General features: G+C 62.0%; 1 protein-coding gene across 2 annotated transcripts; it reads right to left on the bottom strand.

Annotated features, from left to right (window-relative positions):
• Positions 1 to 801: 801 nt before the first annotated feature.
• On the bottom strand, positions 802 to 17,590 carry FMNL1 (formin like 1). 2 transcript variants are annotated; one of them, XM_066336842.1, is made up of 27 exons: positions 17,313 to 17,590; positions 11,699 to 11,782; positions 11,362 to 11,445; positions 11,200 to 11,273; positions 10,570 to 10,653; positions 10,230 to 10,361; positions 8,956 to 9,064; positions 8,657 to 8,733; positions 8,461 to 8,554; positions 8,077 to 8,151; positions 7,478 to 7,588; positions 7,255 to 7,404; positions 7,062 to 7,163; positions 6,725 to 6,962; positions 6,212 to 6,517; positions 5,980 to 6,101; positions 5,326 to 5,528; positions 4,565 to 4,799; positions 4,413 to 4,481; positions 4,219 to 4,299; positions 3,546 to 3,675; positions 3,301 to 3,464; positions 2,972 to 3,073; positions 2,639 to 2,731; positions 2,341 to 2,464; positions 1,989 to 2,080; positions 802 to 1,387 (listed from the first exon to the last, which is right to left on the bottom strand). In XM_066336842.1, the coding sequence occupies exons 1-26, from the start codon at positions 17,472 to 17,474 to the stop codon at positions 1,989 to 1,991; spliced, it is 3,297 nt and encodes a 1,098-aa protein (XP_066192939.1). In that variant the 5' UTR covers positions 17,475 to 17,590; the 3' UTR covers positions 802 to 1,387. The 2 variants fall into 2 exon arrangements, with proteins under 2 accessions (XP_066192939.1, XP_066192938.1); XM_066336841.1 differs by lacking the exon at positions 1,989 to 2,080 and having other exon boundaries at positions 17,313 to 17,589.
• Between the last annotated feature and the right edge of the window lie 993 nt (positions 17,591 to 18,583).

The following is an 18,583-nucleotide window of genomic DNA, read 5'->3' as shown; positions in this document are numbered from 1 at the left end:
CAGTATATAAAAATAATGTATACAAATGAGCAGTTAATGGTTTACATTTCTGGCTTAAAGGCATTTTTTAAGTTACACATTCATTTCCCATCCGTCCCCGGACACGGAGCCGGCGCTGAAGCAACTTAAATACAGCAGGAAGCAGCGGCTGCTCTGGCTAAAGCTGGGTCGAGCGAGAAAGGACGGGAGGAGGGACGGGAGGAGGGAGGAGCGCCCTGGCATCGGGACGAGCTGGGGCCGTTTGATGAAGAGAGGTTTAATTGCGGCACTGGGGCTGGGGGTCACTCGGCAGCAGCGGGGCAGCGGAGGCCGGTGCGGGGCGGTAGCGAGAGGCTCTGCGGCTCTCGGGCCTCTCCTGCCTGGCGCGGCAGGGACCCGCGGTCTTTGGGATGGTGTGGGGCTGGGGGCTGCCGGCATCTGCCGCGTGTCCCACCCCACCGACCCGCAGGGCTGACAGTCCGGGTATCCCAGAGGCTCCAGCCCCGGCAGTGCAGGTGAGTGCTGCGGATGCAGGTGGGCGGAGATGCCACCACCTCGCAGAAACTTGTCCCTGCTGCTGATTGTCGCAGCTCCGGAGCCTCCCTCCTCTGCGGCGAGGAACAGCCCGGCGCTGCTCGCCACCGCCTTGGGGACACCCTGTGTGGGGGCGTTCCAATCTCTGCTGCCGCAGCACAGAGAAATTTGAAGGAAGACTTATAAAATCATGTAAAATAGCACCGCTGCCTGGGGCCGGGAGGTGGCCGGGCTGGGAGCTTTGCAGCAGCTCCTGGCTCTGCAGCGCAGGAGAACGCGGGGCTGGGGGCTCTGGGGGCTCTGGGGGCCGGGAGATGAGCGCTGTGTCCCTGGCTGCCACCCCCTCCCCTCCCGCAGCGGCAAGCAAAGGCACCAGCGAGCTGAGGAGCGGACACACCGAGCCGCAGGGCTGGCCCCACGGCCGGTGTGCGGGGAAACAGCGCCGGGGTAGGGATGGGACAGACCCTCTTCACCTTCCAGGAAAAATTGGAGCCCTTCCTGTGCTTCCCACTGCCTGTGAGCAGCCAGGAGGGCCCCAGCCCTGGCAGCCTGGGGAGAGCAGCTCGGGGACACGGCCAAGCAAGCGCCGGGGGTGCCGGGCCGGGCCCCGGGCAAGGCGGCGCTGGCACATCAAGCGGCGGGAGCAGCTCGGGGCGGGCGCTGTCCCTGCGCCCCGCCGAGCCCCGGGCTGAGGGACTGGCATCCTGCGGTCCCGTCTGCGTCGGGAGGATGGTCCTGCCCCTGTCCTGGAGCTGCAGGGCCGGCGCCGGTCACAGCGCGATGTCCGGCGTCGCCTGCAGGCTCTGCCCCGCCGCCCGTTTCTTGGCGCTGCCGCGGGCCTTGTCCCCTCTCCGGTACGGGTTGTTCCGTAGGTCTGCACCGGGGGAAGCGCAGGGGCCGGATGAGCTTCACTGCCCAGCCGGGATGGCCGGGATCCCGCCCCCAGCACATTAACATGGAGTGGGTTGGGTTGGAGGGGCCTTAAAGCCCACCCAGTGCCACCCCTGCCATGGGCAGGGACACCTCCCACTGTCCCAGGCTGCTCCAAGCCCCATCCAACCTGGCCTTGGGCACTGCCAGCGATCCAGGGGCAGCCACAGCTGCTCTGGGCACCCTGTGCCAGGCTTCACCCTCACAGGAATGAATTCTTTTCCGAACCCTGAACCTAAATCTCTCCTTTGCTCGTTTAAAACCCTTGCCCCTTGCCCTGTCTCTCCGCCCGGGAGTCGCTCCTCTGGGTATGAGGACACTCCGGGGGAGCCAAGGGCCGCACACAACGACAGCAGCAGCAGCTACGAACCATGAGACCGAGGGACCCCGACCGTGGGCTCTCGGAGCCCAGCAGCGCATCGGGGGCGGATCCCGGGTGTCCCGGGGCTGGGGCACAGCCGGCCCCGCACCTGGAGAAATCCCGGCCGGAGGGGAGCAGCCCGGCACCCCCGCCCACCCACGCCGGGCCCGCGGCTCCACGTTACCTACAGAGGGCTCTCCTCGTTGAAGCTCACGTCGCAGAAGAGCCGGGACGAGCGTTTGCCCGTCCGGGCCGTGAAAGGGACAGTTTTGAGAGCTGAGCAGAGCGATCCAGAGACAGCGAGGAGGAGCAGGAGGAGGAGAGAGGAGGAAGAAGCAGAAGAGGAGGAAGAGATATGAGACAGGGGAGGGAGCACTCAGCAGCTTTGTTATGTGGGATGTGAAGATGTTTCCAAGTAGGTTTGGTCCCTGTGATGGGGCTCGGTGACCCTCCAGCTCCTGTGACAGCCCCTGCAGCCCCAACACCGGTTCTGTGATGTGGGGACACCTGGATGCTCACCTGAAATCATCTCTCACCTGAAATTATATCCTCAATGGCCCCATCTTTGCCTTCATAGATGAGCGGCTCCTTCACCATCTGCTTCTTCTTCAGCTCAGCAATCATGTCCATCTGCTGCCTCCTGGCCTTCTGGACAGGCAGCTGGGGAGGGAACAGGGCACTTGAGTGCTGTGATCACACCCCAGAGGAGATGGGGTACCCTCACCTTTGCCTCCCACCCAGCTCCCCCTCCCCAGGACCTGTTTAGTCCTTCCCCAGCACTCAGCCCACGCAGGGCTGGAGCCCAGCAGGACACAGATATGGGGGCACTGTCACCTCGGGCGGCTGCTCACTGCCAGGGGAGCCGGATTCCGCCTCTTTGGCTGCGGCCTCTTGTTTCTTCCACAGCTCGATGTCCTGCTCTGCTTTCTTGGAAGAGGGGCAGGAAGAGTGTGCTGAGCCAGGGGAGTACAGGACTGCAGCCTCCCTCCTTCCTCCCCTCACAGCCCCCAGCTCACCCCAATCCAGCTCAAAAATGTCTGGCCACCCCAAAGGCATTCCTGAGCCCCAGCCTTGCCTGTGACTTCTGCTGATTACTCCGAAGTGGGGTCAGGTGCCCCAAATCTCCTCCCAGCCCTCAGAAACAGAGAACCCCCTGCCCCCTCCTACCTTGTAGGCTCTGATGAAGCGCATGAACATGGGGAAGAAGGTGGTGGGGGGACAGGTCTTGGGGTTCTCCCCAAAATACTCCACAGCTGACTCATACGCTTCCTGTAGGCAGAGACACGTGATCTGGGGGCTGGGCAGTGGTGCCCATCGCCCACCACCTCCTTCCAGCCTCTCCCACCTCCCCATCCTGCCCCACATCCCTCCTGCCTGTGCCACTGGAGCCACATCCCAAGCAGGAGCCTCTCCCATGGGGCAGAGGTGTAAGCAGAGGGCACCCCAGGATGTCCCCATGCGGGGGACTGCCCCCGTGACCCCACCCCAGCACCCACCTTGGCGGTTTTGCTGTCAGCCTGCAGCTTCTCCATCACCTCCGAGTTGACCTTGAGGAAGTCCTTGAGCACGGGGCTGTCGTCCTGTCTCATGAACTCCCTGCGGGTCAGCTCCATGCCCTGCTGCAGGCTCCGCACGTCCTGCAGCACACCTTCCAGGGACACTGTGGGGGGGGCACTGCGGGGTCAGGGCTCCGAGTGCCAGGGGCTGCCTCAAGCCCCAGCCCCAGGCCCGTGGGCACTACCTGTGCCTGCCTTGTCGAGGAAGTGCAGCTCGGTGTGGAAGCCGGTGAGCTCCGGGTACTTCTCCATGATCACCCGCACCAGGTAATGCAGCAGCGTCTGCTTGCGGTCTGTGGACTTCATCTCCAGGAGCTGGGGCAGGGCAGAGTCAGCCCCGACCCGCAGCCACCACCCCCTCTCCCTGCTCAGGGCTGCTTCTGGTGACCCTTTATCCGTGTGGCTGGATCTGCATCCCTCCATCCCTCCACTCCCACAGCTGGATCTGTGGATCTCCATCCCTCAGCCAGGTCTGCATCCCTCCATTCCCATGGCGGATTCCCATCTTTCTCCATCCCCATTGCTGGATCTGCATCGCTCTGTCCCTGCAGCTGGTTCCCTTCTTCCTTCATCCCGTCTTCCTTCATCAAGGTCCTTGAATCCTTTAACCTCTCCATCCTTCTGACCCCATTCCTGGGTATCTCCACCCCTCTGTCTCCTCCCCTTGCCTCTCCAACCCAATAGACAGCCTCTTCATCCCTCTGTCCCCACAGCTAAACCTCATGTCCCTCCATCCCTCCTGCAGCCCTCTATCCCCACAGCAGGGTCCTGCGTCCTTCCATCCCTGTAGCTGGTCCTTGTGTCCCCCTGTCCCCAGGGCTGGTCCCTGGCAGTGGCCTCCATCAGCCCCACACCTACCGCATCAAGGCTCTGCAGCCGGAAGCCGTAGGCAGCTCCACGCTTGCTGCTGTTCATGTAGTTCCCGAAGGCCAGGACGATCTGCAGGGACACCACGGCTTGGGGACGCAGGGCCGGGAGGGCACAGCGCCTACAGACACTCTGCCGGCGCCCTGCGTGCTCCCACCGGGGCCGGCTCCCCCCAGAGCCCTCACCTCGAGGATGTGGCGCAGTTTGCTGGAGGACTTGAGGGACATGGAGGCGGCGATGATGGCGTTGAGTTGCTGTGTGAGGGAGGGAAGGGTGTGAGAGCGGCGGCAGGAGCCGATGCCCCGCAGCCCGCGCCCCGCCCGCGCCCGGCGCGCACCGGCATCAGCAGCTGCGCCGTGTCGCCGAAGCTGCCCAGGAAGATCATGACGTTCATGCGCTCGGCCAGGCGCGGGATCTTGCTGAAGCGGATCATGAACTGGTCCTCGTCCGAGAGCTCCTCTGGTGGCTGCTGGTCCCGCTCGAACTTCCCGATCAGGGTCCGCTCGTACTCGGTGGGCAGGAAGCGCAGCAGCAGCTCCAGGAAGTCGAGGCTCAGGGCTTGCTGGTCGTACCTGCGGGGAGAGGACACCCCTGGCACTGTCACGCCCTGCTGCAGGTCCCAAAGCCCCCCTGTCACCCCCGGCTTGTTCCATCATCCCTCCATCCCCACAGCTGGTCCTTCATCCCTGAGAGACCCTGCATCTCTCTGTCTTTCCATATGGATCCCTCCATCTCTCTGTCTTTGGTCCGCACATCCCTTCTTTTAATCTCTGCTTCCTGCATCCCTCCATCCCCACAACTGCTCTCTGCACCCCTCTGTCTCTCTGTGTCTGGCCCCCACAGCCCTTTGTCTCATATCTCATCCCTGCCTCTCTCCATCCCCACAGCTGCATCCTTCTCCCTCTCTGTATCTGATCCTTCCATCTCCCCACCTCTAATCCCTCCATCCCTCCATCTCTCTGTATCTTGTCCCTGCACCCACACACCAATCCCTGCATCCCCCCGCACCCTCTGCCATCCCCCCGCACCCTCTGCCATCCCACCCCCTGCTCCTGCCGGGCTGTGCCCGCCCTTGCCCCACCCAGGAGGAGTGCTCACGTCTCGATGGCCGTGCAGATGTCCTGGATGCTGCGGCCGCCCTTGCGCAGGGTGATGGCCAAGTTCTTGGCCCGATTGGACTCCATGAGGGTCACCTTGCTGGGGGCCTTCTGTGTGGCCTTGGCCTTGAGGGCACTGATGTCCAGGGCGGGGCCCTGCGCCTTGGTCTTGAAATGCTCCTCAAAGTCACTCATGTCCAGCTCCTGTGGGGACACAGGGCTGTGGGCACGGCAGGGAGGTGGCAATGGGACATCTGGGGTGAGGATGGGGCCAGAGGACCACCATAAGGGTGAGGAGTGAGGATCAAGATGAAGCAAGGGGATGGAACAAGGGGACAAGTACAGGGACAGGCAAGGGGACAGGGAGGAGAGGCTGAGGGGACCAGAGGATGGAGATGAGATAGAAGAAAAGGATAGGATGTGAGGACATGGATGGAGCAAAGGGACAAGGACAGGGTGAGAGGAGAAGCACGCCTGATCCCATGTCCCCCTCCATAGTGGACATGATGCTAAGGAGTTTTCCTGACCTCCAGCTCCTCCCGCAGCCCTGTGACACCGCAGGTGGGTGCAGGGTGGGCACGAGGCCACCTCAGCATGGCCTGGGGCACTGATCCCTGCGGCACCCCGTGCCCAGCCCCTTGTCCCCGTCACTCACCTGCAGCACCTTCTCGTCGTTGAGCTCGGTGAAGACGGTGCCGTCGATCTGGCTCGGCTTCAGCGCCACCCAGTTGAAGACGGGCATGCGGAACTTGGTCTGGATCGGCTTCTTCACCTTCACTGCAGGGTCATGGGGAGGGGCGCACGTCACAGGGTGGGGGGTCCCAAACCCACCCCGGAGTGTCCCCAGAGCCCAAAGGAACATCCCCACCGGCCCCGGCCACACTCACCTGAACCGCTGGCAGTGGGGGGGGCACCGGGCGCGGCTGGGGGCTCCCCGCCGAGGGGTGGCGGTGGTGGCGGGGGTGGCACGGGCCCCTCCAGCCCCCCCGGGAGCGGTGGGGGCGGCGGTGGCACCGTGGCACCCGGGAGTGGCGGAGCTGCCGGGGGGCCGGTGCCTGCGGGCAGAGGGGGCGCAGGGGGCGCGGGGGGCACGGGCTCAGCCTCCGGCAGAGGTGGGGGCGGCGGAGGGGGCGGAGGCGGGGGAGCAACAGGTGCTGGGGGGGGAGGTGGGGCTGGAGCCAGAGCCGGAGCATCTGCAAGGGAAAGAAGAGGTGGGTGAGATGGTGACGCAGCAGGGCACGGTGCCACCGCCACGCTCCCTCCGCCACCACGTTACCCTGAGTCCCCGGGCACACCCCCACAGCCCCGCCTCAGCGTCTGTGCCCAGAGACTCGCCGCCAGCCCTCCTTGGTGCCAGGTGTCCCCGCCGAGAAGGGGACATCCTCTCGCACCCCCGGTACCTGTGCAGGTGGCGGTGGCGTCGGTGGTGGCAGTGACCTCTCCAGAAACCACGGAGGCTGCGGGGGTTTCTATGACAACGGGGACAATTTCGATGGCGACGTCTCCGTCGGGCCCACGCAGGATCTGCACCAGCCCCTTCTCCTCGAGCTCCGCCAGCCGCCGCTCCAGCGCCAGCCGGTAGCACTCCTGGGGCTGCGGGGACGGCGGGCTGGGCGGCCGCGGGGGGCTCAGCTGCTCCTGGAGAGGTGACAAGCCCCGGCAGGTCACCGGTGTCCCACTGCAGCCCTCAGAGGCCGGTCCCTCAGCCCCAGCCTTCCCTCGGCACCCCCGGCTCACCCGCAGCGCCTCCAGCTCCCGCCGCGCCTGGCTCAGCTGCTTCTCCAGCTCCGCTATCTTGGCCATGGAGTCGTTCTCCGCATCCTTCAGCTTCTCTGTCAACTGTGGGGGACGAGGCGCCGCCGCTCAGCCCCGTCCTCATCCCTCCCTCGGGGCTTGCGTCAGCGGCTCTGCCCACGCGCCCACGGCCCACCTGGCTGACGTGCTCCTGCAGCTCCTCCATGTGCTCCAGCACCTCCGTCTTGGTCTCCGAGTCCTCCAGCATGGCCCCCACGTCGAAGACGTTGTCCAGGTAAGCTTGGATCTGCACATGCAGCTTGTCGCTCTCGGTGAGGCGCAGAGTCTGCCGAGGGATGGCCGGTGTCACCGGCAGTGCTGGCGGCGCCCCCGGCACCCCCAGCCCCGGGAGCACCCACCTCCAGGTACTGGTCCAGCCCCAGGTGGGTGAACTCGTACTGCAGGAACACGCGGAAGTTCATGTTCTCCACCGAGTGCACCACGATGTTGATGAACTGCATGCAGGCCACCTGCGGGGACACGGCTCAGTGCGGCCACAGCACAGGGGCATGGTGGCCCTTGGGGATGTTGCCCCAGGAGCTGCATGAGAGGTTGGTGGCCCTCTGGGACGTGGTGCCCCTGGGAAGTGCATGGTGGTTTACACAGTCCTGGGGGCATGGTGGCCTGGGGACAGTACAGTTCCCTGGGGGACATGGTGGCCTAGGGACAGTTCAGTGGCTTAGAAGCTCTTGGGGACAGCAGAATAGGCTGGCAGCCCTTGGGACATGGCAGTCCTTGGGACATGGCACCCCCAGGACAGCATGGTGGCTCAGCAGCCCCTGAGGACATGGTGGCCTGGGGAGAGTTTTGGTGGCTCAGCATCCCTCAGGACATGATGCCATAGGGACAGTGTGGTGGCTTAGGAGCTCTTGAGGCATTCTGGCCTGGGGTCAGTGCAGCAGCCTGGGTGACATGACACGGTGGAGACAGCAGAGCATGGGCCTCAGCAGCCACTCACCATGAAGTCAATGTTAGTGTCCTCATTTCGGAAATACTCCATCAGCTTCTCAAAGCGGTTCTTCTCCCCGCAGACCTGGGGGGGAGCAGCGGGCTGAAGGCCAGGGAGGACATGGCCAGGGGACACCCAGGAGGGTGGCAGAACAGGATTGGTGACACCATCCCAACCCTGACTGGTGCTGCCTGGCACCCAGCCCAGCTGGGACATGGCCCTGGGGACACATGGTGGCATGGGGACATCAGGCCCAGTGAGTGGAACATCCCTAAGCGAGCCAGAGATTTGAGGGTGGTGCAGGGCTCTGTCACAGACAGGGAAACGGAGTGACAAACCCAGCTGGAGCACAGATCTTCATGTGGGGACAGGGTGTCCCTCTTGGGCACTCACCTCCTTGAAATTGTCAAAGGCAGCCAGGATGATGTCGTGGCCACCTCGGACCAGGCAGACAGCGGCCAGCAGCTCCAGCACCAGAGCCTTGGTCCTGCAAAGACACGGTGTGAGGGGGCTGAGGCCGTGGGGCAGGCCAGGGAACGGGGCAGGGGGGTGGGGGACGAGGGACAACAGGGGGCAGGGCAGCTCCTACCTGGCGTTCTTGTTGTTGAGGCTCAGGGTGATCTCGTTGACACAGGCTGGGTGTTTCATCACCAGGCTGAAGCCAGACTTGGGGGTGGAAAGAAGCATTAACGGGGTCGTGTGTCCCCCTGGAGACACTCCAGCACCGTGGGACAGCCCCATCCCACGTCCCCACCAGGCACGAGGTTGAGTGAGGACATCTCAGAAACAGGGCACCCAGACCCGGTCCCACCCCGGAGCTGCCACCGCAGGCGCGGGGGATCCCGGGGCAGCCCCGGGCGGATCCCCGCGGATGCCGCCCACTCCCACCTGGTAGTTCATGATGGCGCGGAGGCACATGATGCACACATGGACATCGTCCTTCTGGCTGACGAGCCGCGAGTTGCGCAGCGTCTTCCTGCTGTGCGAGGGGTTCAGCCTGGGCGGGGAGAGCGCGGCTGAGCCGGGCCCGGGGAAGCCGCGGGCGCAGCGCAAAGCGGGGAGGGGACAGCGCAAGGGGATGGCAGCGGGGGCGGGGGGACACCGGGACACCCGGGCGGCTGCACCCCGCGGGAGAAACCCTCGTGCTCGTGCCCGTCTAGAAGCCCTGGGACTGGGTGGGGGTGATGTGGGGCGGGATGGGGTTCGGGGGCCCTCTCGTGCACAGGGGTGGTCTCGGAGGCTCACCGGGGCGGGCAGGAGCTGCCGGGTGACCTGGGGGCACTGTCCCCATCGCTGCCCGGGGCACTGCAGGGGACGCTGGGGTGGACGTGGCGGAGGAGGGTGTGGATGTGCTGGTTCGAGAGGCAGCAGCTGGAGGCGCGTTAGAGCCTGCAGGACAGGAGGGAGAAACGGGGCTCCCGCGCCGCCCCGGGGACACCCGGGCTCTGGGACAAGCGATGGGACCCCCTGCGGGTGCCACGTCCCTCCTGACCTGTCCCTGGGGCTAGGAGGGACACCCCGGCTCCTCCAGAGCTGCTGGCAGGCGGCGAAGGACCCCGGGGTGCCACGTTACAGCTCCTGGGGTGACCGCGGTGGGGTGTCCCTGGGACCTCGCCGCCCACCGGGGATGCCCCGCACGCCCTGTCCCCAATACCGGTGACCAGCAGCGGGGTCCCGCGGGGTGTCCCCGTCCCGCCAGAGCCCTGTCACCTACCGTCAGCGCGTCCCCGGCAGCGTGCAAGAGAAGAGCGGGGTTAGACGGGGCTGCGGGCGAGCGGCACCAAGCGAGAGCCACTGGCCACCAGGACCGGCTTGGGGGACACAGGCCCGTCCCTCCGCCCCGGCTTTAAACCAAGGGGCTGCCATTTGCTCCCCCAAAATCTCCAACAGTCCCAAATTTTGTGTATTCCTGGGGTTTACCCAGAGCACCCCGGGACGGTCGCAGTGCCGGGGTGGGAACACGGATCCTGCCCAGCTCCAGGCAGGGCTTGGCCCCTGGGGGCACACGGGGGATGTGGCTTTGTCCCCACCCTCAGATTTTTGGGACCGGGCCTGCGTCTCCCTGCCAAGCCCGTCTCCAAGCGCGGCGCGGCCGGGGGTGCAGCGAGGCGACAGCGGGGACAGGGCACAGGGGGACAGTCGGGGACGGGACCACACGTTACCTTACAGTGAGGGGCCGCATTTTGGAGGAGCCCTGGGTGGGGGACGAGGAGGTGCTTTTGTTCAGGTCCTCCAGCGACCGCTCCTTGCCCTTGTCAGAGCCGGGGCTGTTCTCTGTGCTCTCCATGTCATACCTGGTGGCCCGTGGGGACATGGGGATGGGTGAAACACGGCACCCCAATGTGGGCAGATGCCCCTCAGGAATGTTGGGGATGTTCAGCCCCAGCCATGGAGCATCACCCTGATGACAGGGGAGGACACCCCCAGGGACCCCCCAGCCCCGCTGAGCCCCAGGGGAGGCTGATCCCAGCCTTGGGGACAGGACACCCGGTGGCGACGTACGCGACGGAGCACTGGGCAAAGGCGAGGTACTCCAGCAGCACGTCCAGCCCCTTGTTCTCCTCGTTGAGGAACTCCTGGACCCAGCTGGAGGGTGCAGAGGGTTAGTGGGCTCTGCCAACCCCCACATCCTCTCTCCCTCTGCCCCCACACACTCAGCAGAGTCATCCCCTGGTCAGAGGTTCCCAGCAATGGTGGAACACGCTGTGGATGTGAGGCGGCACCATTTCTCTGAGGCCAGGTGAGTGCCATGGTGACACATAGGGGGGACACAGCCCAAGGGCTCTCCTGTCACTGCTGCCACCACTGCCACTGCTGCCACCACTGCCACAACAGGACAGCCTGGCCCTGGGGACTGTGGCCACCACCACCCCACGAGGGATCAGGACATCCAGGGTGGCAGGGTCACTTCTGTCACCCAGAGGGTACTAGAGACCCAGAATGGGGTTCAGACCCGACAGCACCCCCAGCTGCCTCAGCACCCTCAGCTTCACATCACAGCCCTCCTAAGGGGGCAGGATGAAGCCACAGCCTCCACATCCTGCTGTCACCCTCCAGTCAGAGCCAGCAGCATCCATCCCCACCCCAGAGACTGTGGCAGCAGCTGGGTGACGATGCCACTCCCACCCTTACCCGATGTAGTTTGTCCTCAGGGAAATCTCCAGCTCCCGGAGCACCTGCGTGGACTCCTGCACTCGCCTCTTGAACTGCGGGGTGGGGACAGCCATTGGCACCATCCCTGTGCCCAGCCTGGGATGGGGACCAAGGGACCAGGGTGCAACAGGGACCCCTCACCTTCCTGCTGACACCCCCCGTGTCCAAGTAGCTCTTCAGCTTCTGGATGTAGGCAGACGGAGGGTTCTTCACCTGGAAACGCTCCTACGAGCCCCAGAGAGAGGCTGAAACTGGGCCACCTGCTGTGGCACGGGGACATGCCACTGTCCCCACAGCAGCCACAGTGTCCCTGTCCCCACCCCAACTGCACCAATTGCTTAATGAGGTTAATAAGGTGCCGTGTCAGTAACGAGATGGATGTCAGTGCTTGGTACAGCCAGATTGATGCCCAGACCATGCCATGAGTGGCACTTGAGGACACGGACTGCACTGGGGACGGTGTGAGCTTGGACCTCACCTGGTCACAGATCAGCTCCCACTTCTTCTCGTTGTCGTACTGGTTAAGCAGCTTCATCTTGTCTGGGGGCAGGTTCATGGAGTTCTGTGGGTGAAGGGTGTCAGCACTGGGGGTCACCCCACAAACACCCCTGGGGTGTAGCACCCCCTGCTCAGCCAGCACTGGGTGTCCTTGCTCAGCAGTGGGAGATGGGGATACCCGTGGGAGGATGGGGATGTTGGTGGAAGGATGAGGGCACTGGTGGGATGATGGGGACAACAGTGGGAGGTTGGGAACACCACTATTCCCAGGATCTGAGCATCCCAATGACCCATCAGTAATGTCCCCACCTGAGGGTCCCCAAGGGGAGGGCAGGGGGTGTTGGTGGGGGACAGGAGCAAGAACTGGACACATTCATCCGTGTCACGAGTGCACCATGTGCCCGGCCTCAGCCAGCCCAGTCCTGGCAGGGCCACACAGGATGAGGGATGGGGACACGGACTGGTGACACAGCTGAGGGCCCGGTCGGTGCTTGAGGGGTCACCACCAAGGCCCCCCCACCACAGGTGCGTGACAAACCCATCTGGGGAAATCAGTGTTTATTGAGAGACGGTGATGTCAGGGCTGGCACGTCCCCACATCCCTCCGTGCCACCGTTGCACAACCCCAGCCCCCACGGCCACCGCAGGACGTGACGTGGTTTCCGCCCTCGGCACACGGCGCTGCCACGAGCGGCACACAGCTCCTGCCTCTGGGACACTGTGGGGGACCTTCATGGGACACCCACCATGGCCTGGCCCAAGCTGCAGCTCAGCTCAGCTCAGCTCAGCTCACAGGTGATTTAATTTGCTAAAAGAGCCAAATTTTGGTGCTCCAGCTCAGCTGGAGAGCACCTGCAGGCTGGCACGATGGCATGTGGAGCAATGCACAGCCCCAAGCCACCCCTAAATCCCAGTCTTGGGGCCCCCTGATGAGGAGGATGGGGACGTGGGGTGTATGCTGTGCTGAAACAACCACATCCTTGGAGGAAGGCATCTCCCAGGGCTTTGGTTGCCCACAGAGGAGCAGGTCCAATGGGAGAGGTGCCACTGTGGTGGGCAGGAGCAGAAACCTCTCCACCACCTCCAGGGAGGACCTGCCAAGCTGCTTTCACAAGAAGCCAAAACCAGGAGCTCTGGGTGGGGAGGAGCTGGGCTGGGCTGGCTGGTACAGGGAGCTGGGCAGGGGATACAGTCAGGCTGCAGGGTCAGAAATGGCCTCATTGGGAAGCCACTGGAGCTGCTGAGTGGGTTCTGGGACGGGCAAGGTGACAGCAGCACCTGGCTGTCCCCATTGCTGGTCCCCAAGCTGCCATCCTTGGGATGGATGAGGGTCAGACCAAGGAACAGCACTGTGCCAACCACACACCCAGACACCCCAGCCAGGACTCTGTCACACCTGTGGCACTCTCCGTGGGACACTGTTGGGTGCCCTTGGCAGAGAGAGGATGGTGACACCTGGACCGGATCTCAGCCATCACATGTGGGACCTGGACAAAGCAGGACGCTGCACTGGTGGTGGGACAGGGCCCAGCACGAGGGTGGGGCAGGGGATGGGGCAGGGGATGGGGCAGGGGACACTGGGCTGTCCCTCTGGAGGTGGCTCTGCGCCAGCCCCTCCCTTGCGGGCAGGATGTGGCACACAGGTCGGGTACAAACTGGGTGGTGGCTGCCTCCCGGGTGGGCTTGTGGTGACGGGAGGAAGCGGCTGCGCTGAGGAGCCTCTGCCGACAGCACAAAGAAACCGGTTCTCATTTCCTGCCGGGGAGAGGGGACGGGTGCTGTGAGAGGTGGGGCTGGGCGGCTGATGTGGGGCAGGGTGGGAGGTGTGGGGCATAAGGGGTGATGTGGGGCTGGGCAGATGATGTGGGGCAGGGCAGCAGCCAAGCACCCCACAGGTGTCAGAGGAAGGACTTGGTTCTCCTCTTCCTGCTTTGGGGACAAGGATGGAGGAGCCACAGGGACTTGCTCCCAGCAGCCACATCCCACCTGTCATCATCCAGCATCCTCATCCCACCCCTCCGGGGCTTTCCAGCAGCCTCACAGCCCACCACGTCACTGAGGGGGTGCCACCAAGTGTCCCCCAACAACCCTGCTGCGACACAAAGTGCCACGGAGCTGGCAGTGCCATCCTAGCCATGCCCAGCACCAGCTGTGGGGTCAGCCAGGGTTTGCCCTACGCTGAAACCAAGGCCAGGGGAGATGAAGCAGCACCAACATCATTTTCTGGTACAAACCAACCTTTTCCTACCATGGCTGGTGAGGATGGAGCTATTTTGGGTGTCAGACACCTCTTTTTGTTCCACACGTGAGCGGGCAGCGCCGAGCGGAGCCGGGCTGAGCCGAGCTCTGCACCAAAGCTGGCACAGAATGTTCCAGCATCCTCCAGGGAAGTGTTTGTGCTGCAAACCCCGCCAGGCTGAGTGTGAACCGGGCTGAACCCGCCCTGGCAGCGCCGTTTCTGGGGCACGGGGGATGTGCATCCACAGAGAGGGAATGGAAAGCCTTGGCAGCACGTGGGACGGGACAACATCCCAGGCCAGACACCAGGCACAAAATCCTGCCACAGGGAAGGGCACAGGGCAGGGAACTGCCCCAGATGGCGGCTTAGGGGCTCTCTCCAGCTGCAGGAAGGGCCAACGTCTCCAGGTGCCTGGGTGATCAATGTACCACTCCCGGGATGCTCCGTCCCTCATGGCCACAGAGCAGCCCTGAGGGGGTTTGGGACATGCCCAGCCCTGCAGTGCCAGCTGTCCCATGGTGTCCCCTCCAGTGCCCCCGACTGCCCCTGGATTTGTTCTCCTGCCTCTTCCCAAGGCTCAGTGGAAGGCACAGAGCAGGACCAGGCACACCCAAGGCTCTCTGACCTCCCTCATGCAGCAAACTGGGCTGGGGGACACTGCCGGGACCAGTTCATCCCATCAGGGGCTCCCTGGACCCAGGCAGACCCAAACCCACAGAGTGTCTGGCAGGGATGGCTGGTGCAGGAGCAGGATGTCCCCAGGATGGCCGGGGGGGTGGCCGCTGCCGCCTGCGGCTCCAGCTCTATTTTAAGAACAAGCAGAAGCTGCTGTAGCTCAAACCGGGGAGAGGAGCCTGATGCAGCGTGCCCTCATCCCTGCTGGGAGCCTGCCTGCCCACCCTGCGCCGGGATGTCCCCCTGGTTCACCCGGGGCTGGATCCAGCGGCACAGGGGGCTCCTGCACCAGGACACTCTCCAGGCCCTGATCCAGCAGCTCGTGGCTCACCCAGGACACAGGTCTCCCGTGAGGACACCCAGCCTTGGCCACCGGGCTGGAGCTGGGCTGGGGACGGATCCAGCAGGAAGCTGAGGACCAGTTTTGTTTCCTGGTTGAGCCAAGGCTGACACTGTGGCCAGAGCTTGCTGGTGACCCGTCCTGCTGCTGGGGCCAACAGCACATCTGCAAACATCTGCAATGGTGACGTTGGCCTTGCACTCCCCCACGTCCTGGGAGAAGAGGCAGCAAAGCCTCTACCAGGCAAAGCTCCCAGATGGAGCAACCCCTGTCCCAGTCAGCCACGGTTTGATTTTGACTCCACCTCATCTCAACTCACAATTCCATTTATGTGTTCCCAGTTAATGCCTCTTGACATGCAATGGGGGGCAAATTCCTGATTGCTCCAAGCAGGAGTATCTGAGCATCCCTATCCCAAGAGCAAAGATGCTCTTCCTCTGCTCCATCCCAAAAATCCACCTCATCATATCCCAAACCACTTGGCACAGGACAACCCTCCCATCACTCTGCCAAAGCGGCATCTGCCACAGTGCCCCAGCTGGGAAGAAGCCAATTTTTGAGAACGAAGTTTTGGGAAACTAAATTCTCATTTCTTGGCACAGAATGGGTGTATCCATCCCCTTCCTGGCAGCAATTTGGATCCCCTAGGCTCCTCCCTGGACTTTTCTGCCAAGGTTTCATGCCACCAGCTCTCCCAGTTTGGGATGTCCAGCCCAAAACCGCTTTGCACTGAGCTCTCACGGCATCACTGTGGCCATGGCAACGTGTGAGGTCTGGATCCTGTCCCACCAGGAGATTCCCAGCTCATCACCACCTGCTCCTTCACTGAGCTCAGGAGGTAGAAAAGTTGAAGCCAGAGTCAGGGAACGTGTTTGTGGTGGGTGAGGGCAGAGGGACCCCCCATCCCCCCGGGGTTCCGCTGCCCCCACAGCCACGAGAATGGGGAAGGGACTGCGAAAGGAGGAAGCGGGATTGGGACAGCCGCTTTCACAAGACACCCGCTTCCCGTCGGGGCACATCCAGCCCCTGGGTGCCCTTTCTCCTGGAAAAGGGCTTTCCTTCGGGATGAAGGCAGGGAGGGTGGTGCTGAGGGCCTGGAGCAGCACTTTCCCCTTTTCTGGCCGTTTTTTTGGCTTAGGATTTCCAACCTGCTGGGCCCAGCCCGGCTCAAAGCGCTGCTTCTTGGGGCCTCGCAGCGGAAACACCCCGAGCTCTCTTCCTGCCACCTCTGCTGTACACAGCCGGAGCCATCACAGGCACCACCACCCCACCCAGCCACCTGCCAGCACGGGTGTCCCACGGCAGTGCCCCTCCCTGGGGGTCCCACGGGGGTCCCGCCGGGCAGAGCCCCTCACCATCATCCCCCTGCAACTGCGGCGGCTCCGGCTGCGCCGCTCATCCTCAGATAATCCCATAAACTCCACGAGATAAAAAAGCTCCCAAGTAATTTGTGCTCGGGGCTGGGATGGGGAGCGCCGCCGAGCAGATCCCGGCTGATCCAACCGAGCGGATCCCGGCATCGTGGAAACTGCGCCCGCGGCCGCTCCCGGCACGGGATCGGCAAAACGCCTCCATCTCCCGCCAGCGGCTCGAGGGGGGTTAAAGCAGCAATTCTTTTTTTTGTCGGAGCATTTTTGGGGAGGGTATGAAGAGGGGCTGGAGCGGGAGCCGGCCCTCCTGGCGCGAAGGTCACGGCCGGGCCGCCCCGCTCAAGGACGGAGGGAGCGAGCGGGAGCCGCTCTCCCGCAGTTCTCAGTGTCTCCGGGAGCTGGAGACATCCATCCCGTGGGAACATCGCCCGCTGCCCGCCGGCGGGAGGCCGGGAGCGGTGCCGGGGCTTCCCCGGCTCCGGGGAGGAGGAGGAGGAGAGAAGAGGAGGTGAGCGAAGAAGCATCGCCATCCGCAGCCCCGGCTGCGTGCGGCGCGCTCCGGCCCTGCCGCGATCCCGCCATGGCGGAGCCTGCCCGGGGTCCGCGCCTCGGGGTCACCTCAAACCATCTGCGGGCTGCGTCCCCTCCAGGTGACAGCGAGGAGGGGAGACGAGCGGCTGGGGGTCATCCCGGGGCAGGGCTGAGCATCCCCAGGGAAACGAGGCGGGAGCGGGGGCAGTCATGGTGATTAACAAGAATATCGATTAAATAATAAATCAAATAATTAACAGAAGGATGAAATAGTAACGATACGATCACTATAACGACGGTAACGCCGCTAACGCCGCCGATGCCGGTAGACACGCCGAGAGACCCCCTCCGGCGGCTCGGGGTCCCGCCTGTCCCCCCCGGGTCCCTGCAGCCCCCGCAGCCCGGCCCGTGTCCCCCCCCGAGGCCCGGCCCCGCTCACCAGGACGCGGCCGAAGCGCTCCTCCAGCTCTGCGGCCGCGGGCATGGGCTGCCGGGGCGGCGGCGGGGCGGCGGCGGCCGGGGCCGGCCCGGGCTGCGGGCGGTGGTCGCGGGGCTCCCGCGGGGCCGGGCCCCCCTCCAGCCCCCCGGCCGCGTTGCCCATGGCGGGCGCTGAGGGGCGGCCCCGGCTCCGAGCCGAGCTTCGCTCCCGGCCCGTCCCCGCCGCCCTTCGCCGGCGTTTGCAACTTCTGCGGGGCGTTATCGCGCTATAAAGGCTCAGCCCGCCCCCGGCCCCCGCCCCGGCCGCAGCCACAGGCCGCCCGGCACCTGCCCGGCTGCAGAGAGCGAGCGGAGCGCTGCTGCTCCGGCGGGGCTTGCTGCTGCTCATCGGTTCGGTTTTGGTTTATTTTATTATTTTATTTTATTTTATTTATTTTATTTTATTTTATTTTGTTTTGTTTTGTTTTATTTTGTTTTATTTTATTTCTGTTTTATTTTGTTTTATTTTATTTTATTTTGTTTTATTTTATTTTATTTTGTTTTGTTTTATTTGTTTTGTTTTATTTTACTTTATTTTGTTTTATTTATTTTATTTTTTATTTTTATTTATTTTATTTTACTTTATTTTATTTTATTTTATTTTTTGTTATTTCATTTTATTTATTTTTTATTTTTATTTTATTTTAAATTTTTATTCTTAAATTTCTTTTTTTCTACTTTATTCTAGTCTTGCTTTTTATAGTTATTTTTATTTTATTTTATTTTCATTTTTATTAATTTTTTTAAAATATTGTTCTTCAGGTCTTTATTTTTGTTATTTGACTTTTAAAATATTTTTATTCCTGTTTTCCCTTTATTTTCTCTTGCTTTATTTATTTAATTTAATTTTTATTCTAATTTTTAAATTTGCTTTTATTCTATTTATTTAATCAAATTTTGCTTAATTTTTTATGTTCTGTGTATGTATCATTACCTTTTATTTAACTATTTTATTTCAGTCTTATTTCATTCTATTATTTATTTTCTTTTAACATTTACATTTATTTATTTATTTAGGCTTTTTGTTTGACTTTCCTTTCATTTTACAGTAATTTATCACTATTTTATATAATTTTATTTATTTTCATAATCGGATTATATTTTATTTCTCTTCTTTTATGTACTCTTTGATTTCTTACTATTTATTACGTTATTTTAACTGATTTTCCTTCAACTTTTTAACCTTATTCATTTTGTTTATTTATTCACTTATTTACTTCTGAGTGTAATCCC

Source organism: Sylvia atricapilla, chromosome 27 (assembly GCF_009819655.1).
Source record: "Sylvia atricapilla isolate bSylAtr1 chromosome 27, bSylAtr1.pri, whole genome shotgun sequence".
Classification (NCBI taxonomy): Eukaryota; Metazoa; Chordata; class Aves; order Passeriformes; family Sylviidae; genus Sylvia; species Sylvia atricapilla.
This window is presented reverse-complemented; position numbering and strand designations above follow the sequence as displayed.

What these genes read in the sequence shown, in the direction of transcription:
- FMNL1 (XM_066336841.1), bottom strand. Translation starts at nt 17,474, where the DNA reads ATGGGCAACGCGGCCGGGGGGCTGGAGGGGGGCCCGGCCCCGCGGGAG. An exon ending in GGCTGCAGAGCCTTGATGCG is followed by an intron (nt 3,676 to 4,218) that starts GTAGGTGTGGGG and finishes GCCCTGCCCCAG; the next exon opens with CTCCTGGAGATGAAGTCCAC. An exon ending in CCTCGACAAGGCAGGCACAG is followed by an intron (nt 3,465 to 3,545) that starts GTAGTGCCCACG and finishes CCCCCCCCACAG; the next exon opens with TGTCCCTGGAAGGTGTGCTG.